General features: G+C 38.6%; 2 protein-coding genes across 9 annotated transcripts in view; one reads left to right on the top strand and one right to left on the bottom strand.

Moving 5' to 3' along the window:
* The window catches only part of Clc (clathrin light chain), a 26,446-nt gene extending 16,856 nt beyond the window's left edge, over positions 1–9,590 (bottom strand). For 5 of the 8 annotated variants that reach the window (XM_076172129.1, XM_076172131.1, XM_076172133.1 and 2 more), the window contains exons 1-3: positions 9,467–9,590; positions 4,790–4,992; positions 1,445–1,546 (exon numbers count right to left, since the gene is read on the bottom strand). In XM_076172129.1, the coding sequence (XP_076028244.1) occupies positions 1,445–1,546; positions 4,790–4,991 (304 nt within the window). In that variant the 5' untranslated portion in view covers position 4,992; positions 9,467–9,590. Of the gene's footprint in view, positions 1–1,444; positions 1,547–4,789; positions 4,993–9,300 lie in introns of all 8 variants that reach the window. The other 3 variants (XM_076172132.1, XM_076172135.1, XM_076172130.1) reach the window with 2 other exon arrangements.
* LOC143017418 (heme A synthase COX15) lies at positions 9,552–23,830 on the top strand. Its single transcript, XM_076172128.1, has 11 exons — positions 9,552–9,570; positions 9,720–9,853; positions 13,190–13,267; positions 14,154–14,313; positions 14,413–14,545; positions 15,349–15,535; positions 16,346–16,528; positions 16,900–16,975; positions 19,338–19,492; positions 21,406–21,519; positions 22,149–23,830. The coding sequence occupies exons 2-11, from the start codon at positions 9,794–9,796 to the stop codon at positions 22,287–22,289; spliced, it is 1,287 nt and encodes a 428-aa protein (XP_076028243.1). The 5' UTR covers positions 9,552–9,570; positions 9,720–9,793; the 3' UTR covers positions 22,290–23,830.

Here is a 23,830-nt window from a genome sequence, read left to right as displayed (position 1 = left end):
TAAACCACTCTAGAATTACCTACAGGGAGTTTGCCATTACAGAAAAACTATGTAATGAAATTGCTTGATACTAAAGTCTAGGGGGGGGGTCTATTTGCCATACATCTAAAATTCCTTACATGATAAAAAATCTTAAATCAAGACTATGACTGATTAATCTAAATCTATGACTTACCATTAATTGCTTACACTGCTCAATAAAATAATAATAAAAAAGGAAAAAAGTTACACTAAGAAAAAATTAATCAATTAAAGTAAAAAAAAAAAAAAAAAAAATCAACTTAAAACAGTGCCAGAACAATGCAGAACATAATACAAATGTGTAATAAATCAAACTAAAAACATATATGCATTATATACTAAAGAATGAAAACCAAGTCAAAAGAACAAGTCAAAATTACATTACATTATCTAGCAAGCTTAACAATAGGTTTACCTACAACCATATCTCCTTCCACAGTTGTAAAAAAATAGCAATGACAAGGAACAATAAAATATATTACAACTCCTTGACCATATATGGTAATGCCAACACCCGAGGAAGTCTACCTCAGGGAGGTATTTCTATGTCTGGATAAGAGGTTTTATTTTTATAGTCTGATCACTTTAACATAGTGGAGATTCATACAAGACACAAATATACATCTGTCGGAGATACAATCTGAATAAAATGCACTCATAAACAAGAAGATAAACAAAATGACAATGAACATGATTCAGTGAAACCTGAGCATGGCTGACAATCCATATATTTGGCAACATTTGTAAAGAAATCTCCACTATGTTACTTACGTAAATCTAATGACTTGGCCAGTCCCCTTAACAGGAGGAAAGGACCTTTTGGCACATATATATTTAGAGTACCTGTGCAAGTCAATCTCTGGTATGACCACCTCTGGGTAAATAGGCAACCAATCCAACTTACCATGCAAACATCAATATAAGCACAATGCAATACAGAAATACTTATCTATACATAAAATCACACCAATACCACCAAAGCCAAAAATAATATATGGGCTTTCTTCTAACAAAAAACAGAAAAGCAGAGCAAGAGGTATGGCAATACCTTGTCTTGAAAAATCAATGCATCACTATACTCGGTATTATCATAAACATACATCAATCAACACATGATTCCATTTGGCAGATCAAAGTACTGTTCCATGACAAACATTTCAAAATATTGCCAAGTTCACACAAATTAAATCAATGACTTTCCCTTGTATCATTCTATTTTTTATCTGTAAAAGGTCAGTTTTATAGCACCCTCTGGTAATCTCAAGGGAGAAAAGAACATGCAACATAAAAGATCATACACCAGTCCTCTATACACAGAAAGACAAGAAAAGGAAAAGAAACCAAGCAAGTCAATATGGTTTACTTCTATCCATTTGCCATTACAGAAGAAGAGAAAGTGATGAAAGAGAAAGAGACAACTGACCTGGGGTGCTGATATCTCCTCCCAGCATCTCAAAGCTCTCCAAGTCCATAGCACCACTGACAGGGGCTTCACCAAACAGGTCACTGGAGGATTGTCCCTCTTCTGGAGGAACACAGACATGCACTACAACCATGCAAACACTGAGGCCATGCTCACCAGTGCTCACCAATATACTGTAGAGTACTGTGTACCTACTGCTTGGTACAGCAAACAAAAAAGTACAAGTCAACCCACCCCGATATTTTCTCACTAAACATCGTCCATTATAGTAAAGGTCACGAGTAGAGGAGTAGGGCGTGGTAAGGCTAAACCAGCTTCAACTGTCAGGCCTTGATGCATTGCTTCTGACCAAAGCAATATGGCAGAATACAATGTGGGCCTTTATCCCCAACATGAATATGATGCACTTAAAAGAAGGAAAAAATTATATATGCATGCACACAAACACAAAGTGCTCTGTTTGCTGTACCATCAGTTCTTTTTCGGTACACAAGAAAATAAACACAAATGACTACTTTTTTCAAAGATAATAACTTGAAGTTAAAGACTGAAAAGTTTATACAGAATATCAGTCATCATCAGAACAAAGGTAATGAATTTACTATGGCCATTAACTAAAAATAAAAGTGAGAACCAAACATAAAAATTGAAGAAATATGACACCTGGGTGCAGTTACGTGCATAGTGCATGAAATTAACACAAGAAATCATGCTAGAATATATACCACAGAACAAAGTACATCTCCAAAAAGTAACAAATACCACTAAAGAAATTCTTAAGTACCTGACAAAAAGAAATATAAATGAATATATCAATGAAAAAAGAAAAATAAATAAATAACAAAAGTCACACTCCAACCACTATCACAAGTAATTCATTTTGGACACATTTGATTTATGCCAACCACAGTATGTTAAATACAAAATTGAACAAGTCTGTATATACATACAAATGCAGGCATGTATGGGTATACACACACACACACACACATCCATCCATACATTAGAATGTCAATTTAAGGTGACAGGGTCAGAAAGAGTTCACTTCAAATTTATTCCACTTTAGATACATTTTTTTTAATGGAATTGTACATACATACACCAAAAGGCCTTTTCCCCCTTATAAGGAAGGTGGCTGGCCAAGACATGTATCCACCCCTCATCCATTTGTTTCTCCTTTTATCTTGTCTCCTTGTAGATGATGGGACATCCCTGCACCCCACCCACTGCTTGTATCAGAAACCATGTAGCAAGACAGCACCTCCACAGCAGGGCCTAACAGCCAAAGCTGGTCTAACTCCAATGCTTAATTACATGGCAACCCTCCCCATTTTTCCACTCAACTGATTCTGAGAAGACAAGGAGAATGAAATGGTGTTTGAAAACCTTAGTAGATGTTCTTTCATCTATTATCATCACATTCCTTAATATATTACTAGATAAATTAGTACAACCAACCCATGCTTGTTGTGAATTTCCTGTCTTTTACAGATTTTCCCTCCTCAAGTAACTGAAACAGTATTTTAAAGGCTCATTTGCAGCAGTCTGTAGAACATCAAAGACTGAATCACAGAGGAAATCACCAAATCAGAGTTTAAATATGTTAGTTTCCAATCTTATGTAACTGCTTCAGCTGCAGTTACACTCCTGTTGCATATTCTGTACCCCCTTTCATCTCATCACCTTAATATATAAAGGGGAATCCCCATCCTTCACCATATCACTCAGGTCGAAAGTAATGCAGCAAGGCATGCCACTTCCATAGAATAGCCTAACAATTTGAGCTGCTTTACCCTTACCATGATACTGGCATTCCCATCCTTATGCACTCAAAAATATTTTGGAGCCAAAAAATATATAAATAAATAAAATAAAATAAAATCTGGCTGTTTTTTTCTTGCATTTATTCAATCTCCTTCCACTTGCAAACTCTAGGGGGGTCAAATTAAGGGTTAGTACAAACTTACACAATTTCACACATAACACACCATAGTTGGCATAAAACGACTGTATTTGTGTTGAACTACCTGTACTCTCAAAACTTAAAAGGAGAAAACTCAAAACTTCAACTTAGCCACTAAGGCAATGAGGTTTCTCTAAGTTGAATAAAATCAGGTGCTGGCCAGAGTGAAGTTCCATAAGAAAAATGCCTTATAAAGATCACTGATAGTTTGTTTTAATCAACAACCAAGTAAGCAATAGGGGTATTTCCCCAAGTTGAACAAATTTGCCTGGCATTAACATAATGCTTTCTTGGGAGGCAAATAAAACTGACAGTGAAATGTTCAGCTTGAACATCATGTATCAACAAATTTTGTACTGAACTTGTTCAAATTTTAGCATTAAAAATTTGTATACACCATAAATAGGTACAATTCATTCCATGATACAGTTAATGCAAGATTGAGACTATCTTCTTCCCACTGTGCGTTTATAAATTCAGAACTTATGGATCAAACTTTTGTTTGTTTGATGTATATCAATGGATGAATCTTTACCCAGGATATAAACAGTGAACAGTGAGCTATGACTTCATGTGACAGTTTGCAAATAATACATTTAGATGGTCATATTGGTTATATCATGTGGATATTTCATTTAAAACTTTTAACATCTTTGTACTACAAACATTACAACAATCTTTAACCATGGTTGTTCTTTCATAAATGACCACATCTGCAATCAGAACCATGGTAAATCATACTTTCATTGTCAAAGGAACAGTCTGCACAAGCCAAAAAATAAAATAAATGAACCATAGTGTTGGCAATGAAAACCAATCGGGTTTTTTTTTCATTCTTCCTTTTCCATTTGTGAAAAATTATCCAAATAGACTTTTCCACAAACCATTCCCATGTCTGAATACATGTTTGTTTTTTTCACAATAGTGAATTCAATACCAAACTCTTGATTGGTGAAGGACTTTACATCAAGGCTCTAGTATATTTGAGATGGTTTTACTCCATGTTCATCAAAATGAAAAAGGCATTAATAAATTACCTGAGATTACACTCAAGAGCAGTTAGTTTCTCTTGTTTTACTCTAAATTTATGACTGTCTTTCATTTCCACAATTTCTACAGACACTGAATTCCCTGCCAGTACTTACAATAGACAAGATATCCTGTTGAACACACATAAACATGACTTATTTTGATATTCCCTACCAATAAGGAAAACACCCACTAATAAATAATGAAACACACCAAATACACAATCTGACCAGAATATAAAAAGAATCCCATTTCATCTGTTGCAAGTACTATAACAAGGTTTGCATAACCAAGCAACACTAACAGCTACGACAGACAATTACTCCTCAATTAAAAAATAGCAGCAGCATTACCTGCTGCTGGCACTGCAGCTGGTGCCTCTGCTTCCACAACTGGGGCAGCTGGTGCAGCTGGTGTGACATCATCCTCCAAACCTGCTAGTTGGTCCTGTTCTCTAGCAAGAAAATCAGCTGCAGGGTCTACCTCAGCTGCAGGAGCTGCTGCAGGAGCTGCTGGTGCAGCACTCTCCACAAAGTTGTCACCAAACCCATCCATACTGAGATAGAAAAAAAGAGGTAAACTATAATATAATGACAAAAAAACAAAGGCATAAAAACCACACCAACCCATTCCATCCCTATCACACTACACTCCCCCCTCCACCCTCTTATCTTGACACCTTCTGGATGATGGGTCATTCCTGCATCTTGTGCACTGCCCTGGGTCAGAAGCAGTGTTGCAAGACACAGCACATCCACAGCAAGGCCGCTTCATTAAATCAGCGAACCCCTCCTCTCCGTCCCCTCATTCAGAAATGAAGAAGACAGGGAGAAATCCTTTCTGTCTGCATCAAATTTTTCTCACACATACTCCCACACACCCCATCCATTCCACCTCATGCATCACATCATCCATATACAACCATTCTCCATTCACCCGTCTTTCCCCACCAAAGCCCCTTTTACCCCATCCACCCATCTCATCCTAGGTCGCCCCCTCATGTTCACTCCTTCTACATCTGCTCTTCCACACCTCTTTTACTAGTCTTTCTTCACTCACTCTTTCCATGTGTCCAAACCATCCTAATACTCTTTCATCCACCCTATCCCTTTCCACCCCCGTTCTCCTCCTCACCACCTCATTTCTCACTCTATCCAGCCTGGTAACCCCTATCATACTTCTCAGACACCTCATCTCAAACACATTCAAACTCCTCCTTTCTTATGTCCCATGTTTCTGCCCCATACCATGCTGTCGGCACAATCATTCCTTCATACAATCTCCTCTTAGTATCCATTCCCAAATGTTTATTTCTCATTACACTTTTTAATCCACCAAGGCATTTACTCGCTTTTCTCAATCTACATTCTACCTCCACCTCTACTCCCTTTCCTGCCACATTTGCACCCAAGTATCTAAAACTATCCACTTCCTCCAGTCTCTCTCCCTTAATACTCACTTCCAGTCTGCTGCCACTTTCACCCCTTGTACATCTCATCACCTTTTACCCACATTTATCTTCAACTTCCTTCTTTCACACACTTACCCAATCTACTCAATAAAAATTATCTAGTCCCCTGGAAAAAAGTGACAACTCTGGCCTGGTCACCCTATAGATGTACACTATGATGTGTTCCTCAGTGTTTCACATCAGTATTGCACTACTCTTTGATGACTGCAGCTCCACAACAAAAATGTGACTTGTTTTTCCCTTTGAGGACTTCCATTGCGCTCATCTTCATTTTCTTTAACATCTTCAATAAGAGTCCAGTTCTCACTCACAGCATTGGATGCCTTATATATGATGATGCATCACAATACTTGTGTTTTGAAATATAAAGTCACTGCTGTATTACTCATTCTCTTTCTGAGTAATAATAATCACGAAAACACAATCAAGCCAGTTCACAGAATTCGGGGGTTACTCAGCTACAACTACAAAATATATATAATCAAGACACTGATGACGGCATCCTCACGTATCCACTCGCACTTTATGATGCCCACATAGATGTCACCATATGGAAGAGGTTAATCCACTCATCTTCAGGAATTCCTCCATTCCATCTCTTCCTTGGTCTTTTAAACACCTATCTTCCACCACTCTAATGCTACCTTTTCCTTTCTTTGTCCATGCCATCTCAAATCTGTGGTGTTCCTGACTGAGGTCATTCCTATTTTGTCTCGATTCATTTCCAATGCTCTCCTAGATTTAATGACTAAATTACTCCCACAGTAAAAGCAAAGTGATACACAAGGGGAAAGGATGGAAGTAAGCCTTAAAGAAGAGAAGCTGGAGGAAGTGGATAGCTTTAATGTATTTGGGGTCACTTGGTAAACTGTAGATTGAGAGAAGTATATGCCTTGAGGGATTAAAGTGTCATGAGAAATAGCCATCTAGGAATGAATGAAAAGAGGAGATTGTATGAACGGGTGATTATGTAAACAGCTTTGTATGGGGCAGAGATTTAGAATTTAAGAGAGGCAGAGGGGAAAAGTTTGAATGTGTCTGAGATGAAATGTCTAAGAAGTATGGGAGGGGTTACTAGGTTGGATAGTGAGAAACGAGGAGGTGAGCGGGAGTGGAAAAGGAGATGACAGACAGAGCTGGTAAGAGAGTATTGGGATGGTTTAGACACATGAAAAGAACGAGTGAAGAAAGATTAGTAAAAGAGGTGTGGAAGGGAGGGGTAGAAGGAGTGAATTTGAGGGGCCAACTGAGGATATATATGGCTCAATGGTGTGGTGGTACTGCACTACTGTTAATTCAGCAATCCAAGTTCAATTCAACATAGCTACACTGTGAGCCAGCATTCCAACCCTGGTGGGCAAGTTGTGCGCATGCATGTGTGTGTCACAGTATTACCAATAGATTGGGCCATATATGAGCCCCAAGTTCTTATCCAGAAGAGAAATACAGGTCAAAACTCCCAAACTCAGCATCCTCTGGGCCAGCACCAAGCCGAGTAATAGAATTTTCTGACTTATAAAAAATTGGTGTTTCTTGATGTTTGGGAGCCATAATAGCACTAATAGGGCTACAAAGGTACAGTAGATACACAAAATAACAGTGGACTCTTCACCACAGTACTGTCACAACAAACCACCATACCCAAATTGGTGGCAGGAAACGATCATGTCGGCGCTGACGGGTGTTCTGCCCATTTTTAGAAGGCACATAATTATTGCTGAGTTCTAGGTGTTGCCGGGTCTCAGATTGCAGAGTTTGAGAACTTTGCCCTGTAGCTGTCAATTTTGAGTCCATGTGATCCAAAACTATGGATTCAGTCTGCTGTTGTTACTTTCTTGCCCCCATCGAGGCAATGGCTCCATTATTTCCATGAAAGAAGATGGCAGGAACTGGAGGTCTCATTTGATGTGGTTTATGACACAGGAGACAATATTGAGGCAAATTTGTTGTTTCAACAAATTTTCAAAACCTCCCTTTGCTTGTATGTCAAGTCTTTGCAGTAATTTTTTAGAAGTACACACCTGTCATATAGCAATAGAAAATTAAATAATTTTATAAATTATAATGCATCAATGTAGTATACATTATTCTTGGTGGAAATCAATAACAGAAAATATGGCTAAAACCTATACATAAACAAACATAAGTGCTTTGACTGCTTGAGACGCAATATTTGTTTTGGAAGATGTGGCGATTGAAAAATTAAAGTATGATAAATTCATCTATTCTAATCTAACCTAACCTGCAATTCTAGAGGTCATCACGGTCGTTGTTGTTGTCTTCGACCTCTGAATCTATAAAAACAAAGATGGTATCTAAAAGAGTCAATGTGACTTTATTTGCTGCACAGCTTTTAGCAACGTTTTCTGTTACTGATTTCCGCCAAGAATAATATTTATGTTGGTGTATTACTTAAAAATATATAATTTCCTAAAGCTATATATTGCATAGGTTTCTAAAAAAAAATACACCATCTTTGCTAATGTATACTCTTTTAAAATAGGAGATTTCTCAGTTTTTGACAGCCCCTAAGAGCTCATGTTTCAACCCTGCAGCTTTAATTATGTCTCTATATTTAAATTTTGAGACATAATTGCTTCAAGGGCAATGATCTTTTCTGAATTAAAGAAGGCAACTACATCCCCATTTCTATGAGAGAACTTGTGCACTGGAACCAAAACCTCAGATGATATTCAATTTAGTTTTCTTGACCTAATTTCAAAGATCTCTTCATGAAGAAAGTTCCTTATTTCTAGTTGGTTAAGTACATAGTGTGAAACATGGGAGGGAATAGACACAGGATCTTGAGCTGAAAGTTTAGTCTGTGGATCTTAGCTTTGGCCAGATAATCAGATTTGACTTTGTTTTGTTTTTTTTAGTCTTAGACACTTGAAGTGTCATGGGTTTGTCCAGTTGGACAAACCCATAACTATATCACACAGCTATGAATAACCCTCGTTTCCCTTGTCTACACCGTCTTTAGTGAGACAACAGAAGTTACACACATATCCGAGTCCTACAGTACATACGAAAAATTTTCAATGGTATAGTATACGTTGCATGGAAAAAAGGAAATTAAAAAATATTCTCCATAGGACGAAATAAAACAGATTAGGGCTTTCCAAAAATTAATTTCCTAATTCAAATAAAATAGGATCTTTATAGGATTGTATTTTGAAGAAACGGTTTATAACACAGTGAAAACACTATCATTTTTCAATGTCGACATAACCTTCCCCACCTTGTACCAAAAACACGACACTTAGATGAATCGATGTCGCCACAAAGTATATCACAAAATAGGTAAAAAATATACATACAAATAATAAGTATCCATATCTTCTTTTTTTGAAATATTTTGTCTAAATAAATATTGAAAATTTCTCTACTCACCTGCATTAGTCTGCAACCATATCCAAGAACAACAAATTACAACTTTTACTCCTCCTATCGCATACCTTTCTCCAAATGACAAAAATATAATAAAATCATATTATTATGAAACACGTAAGTAAAATGAATTGGTTCATAACTGCATCCTTGACGAAACATTACTCACTTCAATATATATTAATTTGTTAAAAGGCCTTCTTCCTCGCTACGATTGACCAATCTGTCAGAAAACACCTCTTTCACCGTCTTCGATGAAGATGTGAACTGAAAGTAATCCACGTTATATTTACAAAAAATATACCAAATATAGTCAAATGTGTACTTATGACATATATAAATTAACTATAAGTAATATTGTGTATGTATTTTTATTCATATATTGACATGTATTATTTCTTTTATTTGTGTATACATAACAGTAGCCTGCAACTGATACGTAACCTAGTAGATGTGCCGAACGGAGTGAGAATAGAACGACAGGCGTACGAAAATAATGGCAGGTCTGAGCCTTGCATTTAGATGTGGCCTAAGTATTGGATGTGGTTCTACAAAGGTTTGTATAGTTCTCAAAATAGCATGTAAATTACAACGAATGTTCTTAATACAGTTGTCCATTGCTGTACTCGAGTCTTGACGTCTAGTAATAGTTGCATTTTCAATGACGCAATCTTAGATATGTTCCATAACTTCATGAAATACTCATGTAATTCGCAGTGGGAAGCTGAGGCAATAAGAGTCTCGTTAAACAGGAAAATGGGAATATCGAACTGTAAAGAATGCATGTATATTTTAAGGCAGACACCAACAAGACTGCCAAAAGTAAATAAAGACATTCAACACATTCCAATATCATATGAATATTAATATATCCCAGTTTTTTCAAAGTATATCTGGATGTAAGTTTCATGTTAGTAATTTATAAACACCCAGGCCATTGTAATGAATATGTAAAGAAAACCTCATTTTATTTGGAACTGTTACTGTAGTAATGAGTAAATATACTATATAATAATTAATATTAAATATAGCTTCCATTTTATGATTTTTTTCCTATAGCACATTTGTGCTTTTGGACTTAAAGTAAAAGTTACTGTATATCTTAGTCACCAGTGGCGGATCCAGGATAAAAATTTTGGGGGGGGGGGGCTAATCTGAATTCCTTCCTCTGAGTAGTCTGATGTATCAGAAGTCTGAGGTATACTTAACTTAATAAAGTTTTCCATATTTTTCTGTGTTTTAGACATATATAATAGAATGTATATTCGTTTTATATTGTTACACGCTTGTGCTATTCAGTGATAAGGCACTGGCACGCGTATACTCTCGCATAGAGAGAAATTGTTGCAGGATCCGTGTGTAGTGTTAGTGCACATGGACAACGCAACAGAAAACAATCATATAGGTGACAATACAGGTATGTTAAACGGCCAACGAACGTGGTATATCTCCTTTCTATCCCTTTTCAGCACAACTGAGACACAACCCTGGCAACCCTACAACACTTGCAGCACAAAACAGATAAATGGAATTAAAGAAATGCCAAACACAGCACAATTCCGCCCAAATACCACACACATGCTGTCAGTTTATTTAACCCCCGGACCTGGCAAAACATCAGAAAGTACTAAAATCGATTAAATGACATCCTTACAATGCTACATGGAACAACAAATTTGGGGGGGGGGGCCTTCAGCCCCTTCAAATCCCCCCCCCCCCCTGGATCCGCGCCTGTTAGTCACCTCTGTGTCTGAAGCCATAATCACAATAAAACTGGTCCATATGGATCAGGGATGAAGATAAATAGACCCCTGCAATGGACTACATAACTGGTCAAATTCTGGAATCATGCAAAAACATATTTCAAATTAAGCTTGTATTGTTCAATAGCTCCCAACCTAATATAATGTAACCTAACTTAACCATTCCATAGAAAAATTATATAGGTATTTCAGGTGCAAAAAAGATAATTAAAAATATGTTATGGACCAAAAGGTCTCCTGTCTGCTTGCTCTGCCTTTGTAATCTACCGGAATAGGTAACTAACTAGTGGTTCATTGGTGATCTAGTATAGAAACCTTGTAATTCTAGATATATCTATATTTCATCCAGCCTGGTTCTTTAAGCCCTATGATATATGATCAAACTTGTGAGCCCTATTGTCAATGATGCTAGACATGAGTAAAGTATTTGTTTTGGCAGATGCCAGTTGTTTGTGGGTGACGCTGTGCTTTTGATAGGGTCAGAGGAGATATTATGACAGAGACAGAGTTTGGGAAGGTATACAATAGGAGAAAGTTGAAGGTAAATGTAGTTAAAAGTAAGGATCTTTCCTATTATTGCCCCACCACTAATTTTTTTATTTTTTCTGTTGTCTTTGATCTTGTTTATCTTAGGTTACTAACCTAAGATAAACAAAATCAAAGACAACAGGAAAGTTCCAAAAGTAAGGTAAGAGATGCAGAAGTGGAGTGGATGGTAACAAGAAAGTAAGTCTTAAAGGGGAGGGGCTGGAAGAAGTGGGCACTTATAAGTATTTGGAGTTGTATGTGATAGGAAATTAATTCAAAGAGTAAATTATATGAAGAGGTGATCATACCTATAACACTGTGAGTCACTGTATGGGGTTGAGACCTGGAATTTAAGAAAGGCAGAAAGGAGATGTTTAATTGTGTTTGAGGTGAAGTGTCTGAAAAATATTGTAGGGATTACAAGGTTGGATAGAGTGAGGAATGAGGAGAGTGGAGGTGAAGAGGGAGTTGGCAGATAGGGCAGATGAAAGATTATTGGGGTGGTCTGGACACATGGAAAGAATGAATGAAGAGATTAGCAAAAGAGGTGTGGAAAGCAGGGGAGAATGGAGTGAATTTGAGGGGACAACAGAGGATGAGATGGATGGATGGGATGAAAGGGACTAAGCAAGAGGGGAATGTATGTTGAGGAAGGAAGGGATAGGGCTGAGTGGAGGATGGTTGTGTATGCATGATATTTTGACACAGCCTGAAGAGATTGCTCCATGTCATCTCTATTTTACACACAAGAGGATGAGGAGGGAGTTTTGCCATACAAGTGAGGCAGCCCACCAATGGATGTACTGCAGTTATTTATAAAGTTTTGTCTCATCCACTTGCATAGCAATTTGTATATTTTTTGTATCTATATTACAACAAATCTAACAATTTTTCTTATGATTTTCCCTCAAATTATTAAAAAAAAAAAATGAGGGAAATCTTCCCATTGACCACCATTTCATCTCACTTGGTTGCATAACAATTTGTATATTTTTTACATATGATGTCAAATCCAACAAATTTTCTTAGTAACATTTTTCCCACAAATTAACAAGGGATGATGAAAAAAATGATTCCCGCAACCTTCCTGCTACATGCATGTCAAAGCAGTGTCATGGCTGTCCAAAGTGCAAGATGTTCATCTGTCCCCGCACACATTTTTAGGTTAGGTTAGAATTGGGAGAAAAATGTATATTTCAGGAACAGGTAGTGGGTGGTGCTCACAATAAAAATGGCACTTTGTTGGCATGTAGCAAGGAGATTACAGGAATTATTTTTTCTCCATCTCTTAATATTAATTTATGGGAGAAATGATACTAAGAAAAGCTGTTGAATATGTCATACTATAGATGCCAAAAATATATACAAATTGCTGTGCAAGCAGGTGAGAATCAAACTCCAGATCCTTCTTTAGAGATCCTGTTTTGTTTAATACCAGTTTTATTCTGCTTACAGGAACATAGCACAGTACAAACAAATTGAAAACAAAACATTGTTTAACCCATATTGTCTTTAAAGATTTTATTCTGGCTAATGCCAATTGATTTTATTCAGATTATAAGGATACTTGTTGAAACTAATGGGATATTTTGATTTTCCAGCATGGAATATCCCTTACTTCTGTACAGTCCTACCATAGAAGTGTTCTGTCTACACTCCGCAACCAGAATCTCATCAAAGTAAGTGGTTGAGGGTTGTAGATTTGACAAAAGAAATGTAGAGACTTTACTGCTATGAAGCAGTAGGTCCATCAAAATAATTTTTTATGTAATCATACTATCTCATGAAAGGTGATGAGATGTACAAGGGGAAAGGATAGCAGCAAATTGGACTTGAATATTAATGGAGAAAAACTGGAGGAAGTGGATAGCCTTAGATACTTGGGGCAAATGTGGCAGGAAAGGAGTGGAGGTGGAGGTAGAATGTAGATTGAGAGAAGCAAGTAAATGCCTTGGGGGATTAAAAAGTGTAATGAGAAATAGACATTTGGGAATTAATGCTAAAAGGAGATTGTATGGAAAGGTGATTGTGCTGACAGCACTGCATGGGGCAGAAACATGGAAAATAAGAAAGGAAGAGTTTAAATGTGAGATAAATGCCTGAGAAGTATGGTAGAGGCTACTAGGCTGGATAGAGTGAGAAATGAAGAAGAGAGCGGAGGTGGAAATGGAGTTGGGAGATAGGGTTGATGAAAGAGTATTGGGATGGTTTTGACACATGGAAAGAATGAGTGAAGAAAGATTAGTGGAAGGCAGAGGTGTGACCAAGGATGAAATGGATGGCCCAGTGTTCCAACAGAAATACTTTTTTTCATTTCGTTTGAAATTATTGTGTGTCTGTGTCTTGTTTATGTGCTCTGTCTTGCTGCATTGCTTCTGACCCAGGGCAATGGGCAAGATGCAGGGATGATTTGTCATCTAGGAGGAGCCGAGAAAAAAGGGAGGGAGTGGAGTGTGTGGGGTTGAAATTGGTGGGGATGGAATTATACCTTTTGACTTTGGCTACTTCCCTTGTAAGGGGGGAAAAGCCCTTGATGTGTGTATAAAATGTATTTTTATTTCAAAGGTGAACCCCTCAAGACTGAAGCTGAATCGAGGCACTGTGACTTTGGCTGCTGAAGCGACCCAGAAGGTGGTTTCAGATGAGATTCCAGAAGTGGGGAGAAAGTGGGCTGGTCGATGGCTCTTTGGGTGCTCTGGAATGGTCTTCGGGGCAGTAGTTCTTGGTTAGTATATTCACATTATTGATATTTATATGGAACAGATTGATTTGTCAGTTGACATTTAAAAGTGGACAAGTACCTTCACATTATGTATATTGTCAGGTGGGCTAACTCGTTTGACTGAATCTGGTCTGTCCATGACGGACTGGCACTTGTTCGGGAAGCGTCCGCCTTGGACTCAAGAGGCATGGGAAAAGGAGTTTGCCATGTATCAAGAATTTCCTGAATTTCAGATGTAAGTAGTATGTCTAAGACTTTAAGAGTGTTAAAGCCCATATACATATACCAAATGCTCTTACCCCCTAACAAGGAAGGTAGCCAAAAACAGAGGCATAAAATTCACTTCCACCCTCTTGGCTCCTCCTGAATGATGGGTCATCCCTGCATCTCACCCACTACCCTGGTTCAGAAGCAGTGTTGCAAGACACAGCAAAGCCACTTCATTAAATCAGCAACCCCCCTCTCCGTCCCCTCATGCAAAAAAAGAGATGGGGAGAAATCCCTTCGGGCTGTCAAATTTTTCACATGTACTCCCTCACCCCTCATCCCCCACCCACTCCCCTACATGCATCGCAGCAGCATCCATACACAACCATTCTCCGTTCACTCCTATGTTCAGTCTTCTCCCATCCTTCTTCAACAGACATTCCCCTCTTTCCCAATGCCCCTGTTACCCCATTCATCCATCTCATCTCATCCTACATAATGTATTAAAATACTTCCATTTTTATTTAATAATAATTGCTTTGAGTTTCACAAATAGGCTTCTACCTCTTTATAAGGGAGGTAGTTTACACACATATATACATACATGCCAAACGACTTTTTCCCCCCCTAATAAGGGGAAAAGCTGAATCAAAACATAACCCATCCAAAACCTATTCATCACCTTTTTCATCTTAGTACTTTGTGATGCATAATTGTTTTATCTATACACCAATAGGCTTTTTTCCCCATATATGGGAAATAACCGACATTTATCCTTGTATATTATAGACTAATTATCAGCTCTTCATTCTATGCTCTTTCCCAAATCAGGAAGAACAAGGAGATGACTTTAGAAGAATTCAAATTTATCTGGTGGATGGAATATGGTCACAGGCAGTGGGGGCGAATGATTGGTTCTGCCTTTCTTTTACCAGCCTCATACTTTTGGTATAAAGGGTACTTCAACCGAGCACTCAAGAAAAGAGTGTTAATCTTTGGTGCTCTCATCGGATTTCAGGTAAAACAAGTTGTTGTAAAGTTGGTTGCAAAGATAATACAGTGGTGTGCAGTCTGCTATCAAGAAATAATTGTTTCATGAATCATATATATATATATATAATCTAGCTAAAATTCAATTAAGAGTTCATAAAACTCTTCATTGAATATTAGCTAGATTATATTTCTGTGTAAGACCATAAATTCTCCCTTATTTTTATGTGAGAAAAGTTACCGAGTGAAACATGCTAATCACTACTGCATTGATTGTGGATGTAGCAATCTTACATTTAGTTTTTGCTTTGAATACAAGATAAATGGATTGTTAAATTGAATTATGGAGCTTCCTTTCCATCATGTATCTATAAAAGCATTAGGCATGAAAGTGATACCTCTTGCTCCAGTCACCCCATCCTGCTATGACTTGAATTCATTCATCTATCTATATACCAAACTCTTCTTCCCCCATATAAGGAAGGTAGTCATGGTGTGTTCCATGGTGTGTGTATGTATGTATGTATATATATATATATATATATATATATATATATATATATATATACCAAAGGCTTTTTCCCCCTATTTCTTTATGGCTACCTCCCTTGTAAGGGGGAAAAAGCCTTCCTTGGTATATGTATGATGTATGTATGTATAAGGGAGATAGCCAAAAAACAAAGGCATAAAGCTAAGATGAGAGGGAAGAAAGTGGTGGATGGGATTGGAAGGGGTGGAAGTAGATATATGCCTTTTGCTGTAGGTACCTCCCTTATAAGGGAGAATAAAAGCCCTTGGTTGATAGATATAGATTTTCACTAAACATTATTCTTTAAAGGGCCTGCTTGGCTGGTACATGGTGAAATCTGGTCTGGAAAAGGAGAGATTCCAAGGCCCAAATGACATCCCTCGTGTGTCCCAGTACCGCCTCATGTCTCACCTGGGTGCTGCTTTTGTCCTCTACTCTCTCTTCCTGTGGAGTGCACTTGAACTCCGATATCCAGCACAAAAGTTGAAGAAGGTATGCTTAACTTAATGTTAGAGGTTGTACAGAACTATTTTTGTACTTGTCCAGACAACCTGAAGATCAAAAATGATAGCTATGGTTCTTGTAGCTCTCGTTGTGGTTTGTGTTTTACAATATATGGGATGAACATGGGTATTATTACACCTTGTGATACACTCACAATCTACAGGGCAGGACAGAAAGTCTTCTTGTGCAGTACACTACTTGGTAATGTACCAGAGCCCACCCCTCAAACAAAAACATACCCAGGTTATACAAGAAGATTGACTAAATAACCGGTGATGAAAACAAAGTGGTTCTCATCTATAATTGCCTCCGTTTGAGACCTGCACTTGATTTATTTATGTTTTCGTGTCTTTTTCCAGGTTACAGCACAAGCAATGAAGTTCAGGAAATTTGCACACATGACCAAGGGATTTGTTTTCTTGACAGCTATGTCAGGTGGGTCAAGGTCCTTGTTTGTGTTGGTTCAGAATTTTCTTAATAATTGAGTAGTTGCTCTTTGCCAAGCAAGAAAAAAAGCCTTTGTCAGACATAGGTGATTCCACTCTTTAGTTGTTTTCATCCTCCACCTTCACCTCATCTTCCTCTTTAGCTCTTTTCTCCTCCTCTTCATGTCATCCCTCTTTTGTTTCATTTTCTTGTCTTCTTTCTCTTTCCCTTTATTTACTTCCTCTTGATCTTCATTTTCCTTCCCTTCTCCTTCTACCTCTTGCATTCCAACACTGCCTTGCTTCCACCACAGTACACCACATCAATTTTGAGCAAGTGGAATCAATTTTATTTTACATCACAAACTCCCTTGTTTGAGGCACCTCCCCTCACTCCACTGAATTTTAATTTGTATGTTTTTCATCCTGTTTTTGTACAGTTTGGTCTTCTACAAGCTTTTATTGATGTATTTGTTTTGAATAGCCATTTTGTCATTGGAGTATTTAGACAAGAAAAGGGGCCTCATCCTTCAGGCTGAAACTATTAGGGACTGGATTTAGATGGTAGTGTAAGAAAGTGTAGTGGGGTATAAACTACATATTGTGTAGTATTAATTGCACAGTAGCTTACAGCCAATTGGTTTAGGGACTGTTTTGGGGTGCTCCTGCAAGCTAGAGCCAAACATCATTTTGTCTAAGAGTAAAACTGCTACTCCTAGAGAAATGATGCTATTTTTGTGCTGCAACTATCCGTCTGTTATGCTGTTACTTCTTATAACTATCCTGTACTATTTCTTTAAGTTTACTTTTTCATTTCACCTCTGTCTCTCATGGTAGGAAAAGGCAAGAATTCTACTACAGTGTTAACCACACAAGTCACACATGGTGGCAAAGTGGGATGGAGTGATGGGATGAGGTATCCTGCTCTTTGTAATATTATTTTGTGAGGAGAATTCCAACCAGAAGTTTATATGTGTATGAAGTAGTCTCAATTGATGTACCATCCTCCCTTTACAGTCAGCACAAATCGTATTGCATACTCAAGAAATATGCGCAAAAAATTTCATTCAAATTATTTAAAATATTATAAAAAATAATTAAACACGCTGTCAATGCTACTTCCTGATGGTGGACCCCTTGGCCTTGATGACCTGCTGGAGTCTCTTTGTGACAGATCGGCCAAATTCTGACAGAAGCAGGAATTTCCTCTTGCACCTTGTGGATGGCTATCTCAAGCTTGGGAATTGTAGATGTCATCCTCCTGATGAAGGTGTGCCTTCATGTTGCCCTACAAGTTTTCTGTGGGGGAAATATCAGGTTTAGGACAGTTGTCCTCACTATCACTGAGCTAGTTTTTTGGCTGCCCTTTAGGTGTGGCAAGGGGCACTGTCCTGCTGAAGTATCTCACTCCTGGTTTTTGCGAAACACTTCCCTAAAATCTCCTTCAGAAGGTTAATATAGTGCTCAGAGTTGACAGTCTATCTCTTAGTGAGTATTACAAGGTTCCCCAAACCATAAGTTAGGGAGGGTGCTTAATGCTCATCACCATCAAGCGTGAGTCACTCACTGCCACAGTAGGAGAGTTCCACGTCTTCGTTCATTTGCTCTCTAAAGGTCGCTTCATTGGTCCAAAGGACCTTATGCCACTGTACAAGGTCCCATTCTTTATGATTCTTGGCAAATTGGACACAACAGTGCCTTTGTTTTGCAGTGATGAAGGACTTCACATGTGGTTTCACTTACAAGTAATTTAAATGCTTCTGAATATTTTCCTGAATTGTCTGGATGGAGACATCACCAGGAAGCTTAGGGTTCTTTTCCTTCAATTCCTTTGCAGTTGTAGAAGGGTTAAGGTCCAACTGACATTTTACAAGGCGTTGAGGAAATCTTCAGGGCCTTGCCCCTGGCATGTTTGTGGGGGGGGCACTGTATCAACCCCTCCACCTGCATGCCATTTTGTTGGGAGTTGGGACACAGTACACTCAATCACACCTGTTGCCATGGCTATTTCTATTATTCTTTCCCACTTTGTGTAAGTCAATCACTTTCACAATGTTTTCACGTGATGTGCGATTTCCAGGCATCGTGAGGTAAAATTTAAAAACTCTGTGACGTGAAAAAAAAAGCACTTCCACTGAAAGATAGTCACACACTGACCAGCCTTGTCTCACGTGGCTATTGCATGGGTGGATGGCTAAAGGTTTTTAGTTAGTCACTTTCTCCTGCACGGTTTTTGTGAACAAGATATCACACAGGTCCCAAAAACACGGACCGTTATACATACTCGAAAAGTTTGCAAAACGGTCCGTGCTAACTGTATAAGGGGGAAAGTACCTTAGGTATGAAAATATATGTGTACATCACATTCTCAGGAGCCCTGGTAGCTGGCCTGGATGCTGGGCTAGTGTACAATTCCTTCCCAAAGTTTGCTGACCGATGGATCCCAAGTGATATTTTGGCTTTCTCCCCTGCACTGAAGAACTTCACAGAGAACCCAACAACAGTGCAGTTTGACCACAGAATATTGGTAAGTTGTGTATTACCTTTATATTTACCTAGTTCTAGTATACAGGAAAAGAACTATGTTCCAAGGTTCATCTCTTGTGTTCCTATTGACCAGTACTGACCTAAAATTGTCCCATATTTTTTTAACACTTTCTTCATACAAAGGAAAAGGCATAAAATCATTCCCACCCATTCCATCCCTGAAAACACTCCACACCCCTCCACCCTCCCTCCCATCTCATCTAGGAGATGCTAAGATGGGAGGGAGGGTGGAGGGGTGTGGAGTGTTTTCAGGGATGGAATGGGTGGGAATGATTTTATGCCTTTTCCTTTTTGGCTACCTCCCTAGTAAGGAAGAAAAAGCCTTGGTATATGTATGTATGTTCTTCATACAAAGATAATGTGAGAAAATAGTATGAGAGGTACAAAGAGAAGAGAAGTAAAGCACCTCGTGACGCCTATGTTGGCGTCATTGCATGGAAAAGGTTAATAATCCCAAGACAGCAACACAATATATCTTCCCAGAGTGACTTGTGGACCCCCCTGAAGGCTGCAGGTCTCCTGCAAAAGAGACCAGGACAAGTAATTGAAATTATTCCCTGAATCAGTAATCCTATATTAAAAAATGTGTTTTTAATATCCTTCAAACACTTGGTATTTTTCTTGATTTCATCAGTAGGAAAGGGAGTTCTAAAATAAGGACCACACTCAATTATATCTCTACAGCATGTTTCCAAACAATCTCTGAAAACTGCACAAAACAAAGCATTGAGAACTAAGCAGAATGCACCAAAACCACCCCAAATAGAACATCTGTACACTATCGCACTATCGATATGCCAAGGTCTTTTATCCCCTTACCAGGGAGGCAGCCAAAGTCAAAAGGCATATACCTACTCCCACCCATTCCTCCCTCTCACCTCATAACCCCTCATGGATAACTGGCCATCCCTGTATCCTGCCCACTGCCCTGGGTCAGAAGCAATGCAGCAAGACTGTTTCACTTAATGGGTGGACCCCCCCCCACACACACACACAAACACACACTCTTTCATGCAGAAGAATAGAAGGGGAGACATCCCTTCAGGCTAAGTCAAAATATTATTCACACATAACTACTCCCCAACCCCCATCCCTTCCTTGCATCAATCATCTATACACATTCTCCACTCACCTCTATCTCCTGCCTTATCCCTTCCTTGCTCAACAGACATCCCCTCTTGCTCATCACCCATACACAAACTAAAAATTTTCCCATAAAATGCCACATGAAAATGATAGACACAGTTCTATGAAAGCTCCCAATCTCACCCACCCATCAGTGAGTCATTCTGTTGCCCCAGATCTCTCATGCAGGAGACCCACAGCTCTGGGATAACCAGCAACAGCCACTGGATTGGTCCAGAAGTCTCTCAAAGGAAGAAATATTGTGTTGTCTGGGTATAAGAGTGAAGCAGTATGGGATGAGGTGTTTGATGTACTCAAGAGTGATGGTTGAGTCTTCTGTAGACGAGGTGCATCTTGTTGAGTTGTCTTTGACCCAGGTAGTGTGATGAGGGAAAGGACCCTTCACCCATAATGTGCTAAGGCCGGAGGGGTGATGAATGGGTTTTGATGGCTGTATGGTTTGACTCACTGGCCGAGCAGGTTAGGGCATCAATACTTGTGGCAAAGGTTGAGGGGATGGTGATTTGAACCTTACCACTGGCAAAGCTGAACCAAGGGCTTGGTTCATTAAATTCCATGCTACAAAGTCCTCTGTAAGGGACACCATTCTAGCCTTTTGATAGGGGGCAGTTTGTGATGTTAAACCATATCATCATGGTTTGACACCATGACCCCCCCTACATAAGGAAGAAAAAGCTCTGTGGTATGTATATATGTGTATATCACTAGTACCAAATGATATTGACAATAATGTCACTTTTCCTTTAGGGTACAACGGCTTTGGGTCTGGCTACTGCCTGTGCCTTGTGGTCTCGTCGATTGCCGCTGCCACCTCGAGCATACAGTGCTGCTACAGCTCTGGGTGCTATGGCTTGGATGCAGGTACACAATTTTTTTTAATAATTTTATGCTTTTTCATGTATGTCACTCCCCATATAAAGGGGAAGGGGCCTTACGTATGTATACATTTACCCAATTGTAGTATACAGGAAAGGAGCAATGCTTGTTGGTTCCAGTCTCCTATTTTTTTTTTTTTTTTTTTTTTATCATACCTAGCCTCAAATTCATATACAATTCCAACTTAATCTGTATCCTTGATTTCCAATCATCATATTTAGATTTGAACTCATGTTGTTTGACCTTGGGCTCTATCACCTTTCAAGCTATTCCACGTATTTATGTATCTATATGAAAAACTATATTTCTTCTCATCCTTTAGAAATGGTCTTTCTTAATTTGCTCCCATGATCTCTGAGAGCCCTCCCATTTTTTAACAGGAGATCTCTTCTGTCAGTGCAATCAATCCTCATTAGTGATAGCAATGACAGAAGAGATTCCTGATTGAGGGCTCTAAGAGGTCATAGGATGTCATGTATGCATGTGTTTCTAAAGTTGTGAGTGAAGTACCAAGAATTTTGTTTTATTAAACCCTTCAATCCAGGCCCCTCATTTTACTTGATAAGTGTCTATTGCCGTTATTAACACAATTTAATCATTTTTTCCCTTTCCAGGTTGGCCTGGGGATTTCAACACTTCTGCTGTATGTTCCCACCGCTTTGGCAGCTATGCACCAGTCAGGCTCCCTACTCACTCTTTCCTTTGCAATCTGGCTTACACATGAGCTCAGACACATAAAGAAGTTACCAAAGTAGAACTAAGTTGCTGTCATCAGGTGTGAAGGTTGACTGAAGTGATGCATGTAAACTAGTCCAGTAGGATGGCTCAAGTTGTAGGTCTGTATCTTTGAGAAAGTCGTCATGAAAGTTCATGAAATGTTTGAGCTTCCTGAATAAAAAAAAATATTGGTGTTTGAGCACAGGATTTGCACCGGTGAGAGCTGTTGCAGCAGCCATTGTGATATTTTATTTAGCTGCTGTTAACATATTGACTCGAGCCATAAAGGTGCACTCTACTCTTCCTGGTACTGTTGCAGATGCCTAAACCTGAAACTTGTGTTCTTGGCATAGGAACTGTTCCCACATGCCTGCACACACACTGCCCTCTCCTCCACATTCACTCTGCCTCTCTTTACATTCTGGCTAATGCAAGGTAATTTTATTCATTGAGTTTATAATCCTTTCCAGACTGAATAGCAGTTGTTATATTCTTGCTAATGCCAGAGGATTTTCTTCAGTTGTGTGGCACCTTCAAGGAGCCAAAGGGATTAAGGTGTGTGCCATACGTAACCACTTGGGATGACTCGGTATATATCACACTTTCACTGTTAACTCTGTATTGTGTTAAGAGCACCTTCCAGTAGGTGAATAAAATCAGATTCACATTACCCAGAAAAACTGAGTAGTCCAATGGTCAAGAAATAAAAAATAATAAAGATAGGATGATGAATAAATGAATAGATAAAGATAAAAGTTAGAATCGCCTTTATTTTTGCAGTCTTCATGGGAATTAGAAATGAAGTCAATGGAACTCTGTAAATATGATGTACTGTAACTTAATTCTTCCACATATGAGCTGTAGATCCAACTATCAAAGAAAAGAAAGAATGTATGGAGATGTGCATATTACAATCACTAAGTAACAACCCCTCTAAGACTGTAGTCCCATTATGAGGGGTCTGGCTAAGTCCAAGAACACACACCCACACCAAAAGACCCATTCCTCACATGTCAGTACTTTGAGGATGCATTCTAATTGTAAAGAAATTTCCTGTCATTAGCCAGTCAAGTCAGTACAAGGACAGCATCACAGAGCTGGGTGCGTTCTGCTTTAGTCTGGCCACAGTTAGCTCTACCAAACTATTGAAGCAATATAGGTGCCGGTATAGGATGTGGCCTACAAATTTTTTCTTTTGTATAGTATGTGGCCTACCGGACTTTTATTTCAGTATGAATCTGTCTCTTAAGCTTTAATAGTTTGGAAGCGCTAACTGCAGCCAAATTAAAGCAGAATGCACCAAGGAACACGCCCAACTCTGCAACATCACAGAGAACAAGTTAAAGGAACAGTGACAGTTGTTCCCTGTGCAGAATAAGATAATTTGGCATTGACCAGAATAAAATAAGTAAAGGATGTTATTATTGTGATGTGCTTAAACCATGTTAGGGAGCAACCCCAACATTTTTGGTGTTACACAATTTACTTACAATGACCTTTTTGTACATAGTATTATATGTGATAAATTATTTTGTAAAAATTGTTACACAAGAAAAATAAAAGAAAAACAGACTTTAAA

This window comes from Oratosquilla oratoria, chromosome 32, assembly GCF_046742065.1.
Source record: "Oratosquilla oratoria isolate Oo_2021 chromosome 32, ASM4674206v1, whole genome shotgun sequence".
Classification (NCBI taxonomy): Eukaryota; Metazoa; Arthropoda; class Malacostraca; order Stomatopoda; family Squillidae; genus Oratosquilla; species Oratosquilla oratoria.
This window is presented reverse-complemented; position numbering and strand designations above follow the sequence as displayed.